Source organism: Coffea eugenioides, chromosome 8 (genome assembly GCF_003713205.1).
Source record: "Coffea eugenioides isolate CCC68of chromosome 8, Ceug_1.0, whole genome shotgun sequence".
NCBI lineage: Eukaryota > Viridiplantae > Streptophyta > Magnoliopsida > Gentianales > Rubiaceae > Coffea > Coffea eugenioides.
Genome location: NC_040042.1, coordinates 42422759 through 42427827, shown reverse-complemented (window position 1 = coordinate 42427827; position 5069 = coordinate 42422759). Strand labels below are relative to the sequence as shown.

The 5069-nt window shown below is 38.8% G+C and overlaps 1 protein-coding gene across 1 annotated transcript; it reads left to right on the top strand.

Annotated features, from left to right (window-relative positions):
- The first annotated feature begins 276 nt into the window (after nucleotides 1-276).
- Nucleotides 277-4308, top strand: LOC113780824 (receptor-like protein 9DC3). The gene is made up of 2 exons (XM_027326604.1): nucleotides 277-3431; nucleotides 4156-4308. Exon 1 carries the CDS (start codon nucleotides 277-279, stop codon nucleotides 3304-3306), a length of 3030 nt encoding a protein of 1009 aa, XP_027182405.1. The 3' UTR covers nucleotides 3307-3431; nucleotides 4156-4308.
- Nucleotides 4309-5069: the final 761 nt, after the last annotated feature.

The following is a 5069-nucleotide window of genomic DNA, read 5'->3' as shown; positions in this document are numbered from 1 at the left end:
ACTCCGCAAGAAATTTTATTCAAGTAATTTTGTCACTATTCGTTTAGTCAAGTCTTCCAAGTTAAATATTCCGTCCACAAATTCTCCCAAGTTGATGGCTTCGAATCTTGGTGATGGCTAAGAATATTGACAAAAAAAGAATTTTGGTGATGGCTAAGAATTTTTGGTCATTGTAAGCAGAAGTCAATTCGTATCCTGATTGGTTGAAAGTTGAAGCTCAAATCTCTATAAAAGACTCACCTTCTCGCCCTTCTAAATTTTATCAAACCAACCAAAATGGAGAAGCAAAATTGGCTTTGTTTAATATCAGCTCACCTTCTCATACTGCAAAGTGCAATTGCTTCCTCTTTTTCCGTGCATCATTTCTGCCACCATGATGAAGGTCTTGCGTTGCTTCAGTTTAAAGAGCAATTCAAGATTAGCGCATCCAATGAATTTTCTTCCTACTGTAGTTACTTTGGTCAGCATCCTCATCCGAAGATCACATCTTGGAACGAGAGTACAGATTGCTGCACCTGGGATGGAGTCACATGCCATGAGATCACTGGTCATATAATTCAATTAGACCTCAGCTGCAGCCAAATTGAAGGAGTCATCAGTCCTAATAGTAGCCTCTTCGGCCTTTCTCAACTCCGGAAACTAAACTTGGCACATAATGATTTCCAGCAATCGCGAATTTTGCGCGAGTTCAGTGGATTAACACAGCTGACACACCTCAACCTCTCGACTTCAAATTTCAATGGCCAAATTGCATCCGAAATATCTCACTTGTCCAAGTTAGTTTTGCTTGATTTCTCTCTACATCCCCCAAGCTCCACAACTTTAAGACTTCAAAAACATGATTTTCAAATGCTTCTACGAAATTTAACCAAGATAAGTGTGCTTTGTCTGTCTTCTGTACATATAGCATCTGAGGTTCCATTGAATTTTTCTTCATCCTTAACATATCTAGATCTTAGCAGTACAGGAATGCATGGTAATCTACCAGATCATGTTTTCGAGATACCGAACATGCAGGCGCTTGTATTAGGTAGCAATGAGAACCTCACCGGTATTTTACCTAAGTTTAACTCCAGCATATCTTCTTTGGAAGTCTTGGATCTCAGTTTTACCAACTTGTTTGGTGAGCTTCCTGTGTCAATCGGCTGCTTGAAATCCTTAAACTCCTTGATATTATATGGCTGTCAATTCTCTGGTTCTTTACCCGAATCCATTGGCAACCTTTCAAAACTCACTGACTTGGAACTGGGTTCCAACAATTTTGTGGGACAAATCCCAAGGAGTATTTCAAATTTTGTGTGGCTGAAGACACTAGACCTTTCAGGCAATCGATTTCCAGGTCCAATTCCAGATTCTTTCAACAATCTCCAAAAACTAACCTCTCTATCTCTTTTTTCCAACCCTCTAGTTGGTCCATTGCCGCCTTCAGTTGTCAACCTTACAGGGCTTGTAGAATTAGACATTAGATTCACTTCGTTATCTGGTCCACTTCCTTCTAATGCATCTGGTCTCCAAAATCTCGTAAGTCTTCTGTTAACCCACAGTTTTCTTGATGGCACACTTCCATCATGGTTGTTTCACCTTCCATCAGTGATTTTGTTAGATCTTGCATTTAATAATTTCACTGGGCCATTGCCGGATTTCACAGGAAATTCTTCATTGGCTCTTTTCTTTTTGGATCATAATAAATTACAAGGTCCGATTCCCAAGTCAATATCTACACTTAGGAAGCTAATATGGCTTGATCTTTCGTCAAACAATTTAAGTGGCATTGTTGATTTGATTATGTTCTCGAATATGAAAAACCTTGTTTACCTTTATCTTTCCTCCAATAGATTAGTATGTAGGATCGACAGCGGTGTCTCACTTCTTAACCTTGGACAGTTGGGATTATCATCTTGTGGGCTAAAAGAATTTCCAGGTTTCATTCAAAACTCAAAGAATTTGTCATATTTAGACCTCTCCAGCAACAACATTCGTCAAATTCCTAGTTGGTTGCCTTCCACGGCTTGGGATTCACTAACTTACCTAAATCTGTCTTATAATGCTATATCTACTCCTTTCATGCCACCTTGGAAGAGTCTTTCTGTATTGGATATTCGATCAAATCAGCTTCAAGGTCCGCTGCCAATTTCAATATGCAATTTAGAAGTCCTCTTCTTTCTTGACATGTCTGAAAACAAATTCAGCGGTGAAATTCCACATTGTTTCGGGAACTTCAGTAGCGGACTGGCTGTGCTCAATCTGAAAAATAATCGCCTTCAAGGAAGCATTGGTATGACTTTTGCCTGGAACAATGGTTTGAGATATCTTGGATTGCAGGGCAACCTTTTTGAAGGACAGTTGCCTAGATCTTTGGTGAAGTGTGAAAAACTGGAAGTCTTTGATGTAGGGAATAACAAAATAAATGACACATTCCCTACGTGGGTGGAAAATCTCAAGGAGCTCAAAGTTTTGGTTCTGAAATCGAATCGATTCTTTGGAACCATAGACAATAATTTCAAAACAAAAAGCCCATTCAAGAAGTTGCAAATTATGGATCTGTCCAACAACGAGTTCACTGGTGTAGTACCTATAAGGCTTCTAACAAGCTTGAGAGCAATGATGAATTCAGACAGAACTGAATCAAGAGCAATGTACTTGGGCGCTGGCTATATCGGTTATGACAATGATTACAGATATTCGTTAAGCATATCTATGAAAGGGCTATCAATGGAATTAGCCCAAATCATAACAACTCTCACAGCCATTGATTTATCAAGCAACAGATTCAGTGGAGAGATTGACGACGTCATCGGTAACCTGGTTGGCCTCGAAGTTCTGAACTTATCCCATAACAGATTCTCTGGCCATATTCCCTCCTCCTTTGGGAATTTGAGTTCCCTTGAATCATTGGACATCTCTTGCAATCAAATTGATGGAGAGATCCCACAGCAACTTACAATGATGACCTCGCTTGAATTCTTAAACCTCTCACAGAATCATCTTGTGGGACGCATTCCTCAAGGTAACCAATTCAATACATTTTCCAATGATTCATACAAGGGGAACGTGGGACTGTGTGGACTCCCACTAACAAAGAAGTGCAGCGAATCTGATTTTGAGGTGCCACCACCACTTCCTATAGATCAAGAAGAAGAGCAATCGGATTTCTTCAGTGGATTTACATGGAAACCAGTGATGATAGGATATGGTTTTGGAATTGTCCTTGGACTTGCTTTGGGATGGCTAATGTTTGCAACAGGAAAGCCACAATGGATCGTAACGTTTGTTGAAGAAGCGACATATAAACAGAAAACTCGTTGAAGATCCAAGTGAATAAACTGGTTGGAAGAACAAACAGAAAACTTCAGAAGCCTCGGAGGAGAACTAGTTAAAGATCCAATCCAACTACAGTAATGGAGCAAAGCCTTTCTGTATGTACGTATCAGGTATTGCACAATCTGCATCTGGCCATAATTTTATTTGACTAGAATAATAGTATTGACTTGGAGCTAGTACAAGGGTTTTGGGTCTGATCATCTATTTAATTCTATATGTCTCTTTCATTTTGAAAATAATTTATGCTCAAAACTGTTTAAGTTAGTTGTTTTAGTACTAAAATATTGGTAAAAGGATGTGAAGCAATTGTCTAGATTTTTGAAAATGTCGAGGTCAATTTGATTAAATTCCATTGAGCAAGTTCACATGCATTTTTAGACATGACTACATTTTCCTATGGAAAATAAATAGAATTTCCACACTAGTTGTCATTGTTGACAACATTAGGCCATTATGTATCTTTTTAAGTTTTATTTTTTCGAGCGTCATTTCAAGTTTAACAAAGGAAATAGATTTCAAGTTTAACAAAGGAAATAGATATGAGTAATTTATATGAACCCTATGACTTTCGAAGTATTTAAAATCCATGAAGATTTTGGCCGTTTCTCTTGAAATGGATGGTGACATGTAGAACTTGGATGGTGTAGTTGCCATTGCAGTGAAAAGAAAGAGAATTTCCTAAAGTCCCTTCTGATAGAGAATTGCTCTAGCAGATGTACTATTTGAAGTCCATGAATATGCATAATCCACAGCTCTTTCATGAAACGGGGAAAATTTTGAATATGATGACAATTGGCTTACTCGAGATGTTAAAGCCGTGCTGGTTTCTTGCAGGAATGGTTCAGGATGAAGGAGAATTGGAGCTAGCTTGCCGTTGAATAGGGCCTAGAGTTTTAAGTGTTTTAGTAGTAGTATAATACTATCGTTTTATCTTTTGTGTTTGATTTGTTGGCTTTGTAGTTGATTGATGTACTTAGAGGTGGTCTACCTCTGTGTGTATACTTTCTATTCTGATAAACATAAGTGCTAACAAGTTGCCCCAACAAAAAAAAAAAATTTTTTTGCACGCCAATTTGCTCTGTTTTTGTTCTTTTATTTTTTTGGGTGGGGGATGGGGTTTTGAGTTGCCTTGGGGTTTGCACATACCTTGTGAACGGGCTAATTTCTTAGATTATAGGTTAAAAAAAAAACAATCCCGCAAATGCACCTCTGACATGGGCATTTTCTTGTTCTATAGCGGCCGTGCTGATTCAGCACGGCCGCAAAATAAAAAATTCAGTTCCGTAATGTCAACCGTCTGCAAAGTTCAACAAATTCAGTGCGCCAGTTGAACAAATTCAGAGGCGCAGTGTCTGCGAAATGTCAGGCGCGGACGTGCTGACTGGGCACGTCCGCGCCAGAGAAACAGACTGCTCCGCTGCTGCGCATCTGTCAGCGCGGACGTGCTGACTGGGCACGTCCGCTGCCGACCAAAAATCAATGCTGTCGGTTGTGTCAGTCGCGGTTTTTGGAATTTTTGGTTACGGTTTTTGCGTTAATTTTTTAGTTTTAGGTTTTAGGTTTTTAGCATTAGGGTTTTTTCGTTAGGGTTTTAGGTTTTTAGCATTAGGGTTTTAGGGTTTTGGATTTTTAGCATTAGGGTTTTAGATTTTAGGGTTTTGTGCGGGCAATATAATTGAATTTAAGTTATGAATTATGTGATTTTGTATGTTTCCTTCAAGATAGACGGGAATTAATTTTACAAGTTT

Coding starts and splice junctions, on each gene's coding strand:
- LOC113780824 (XM_027326604.1), top strand. CDS start 277: ATGGAGAAGCAAAATTGGCTTTGTTTAATATCAGCTCACCTTCTCATA.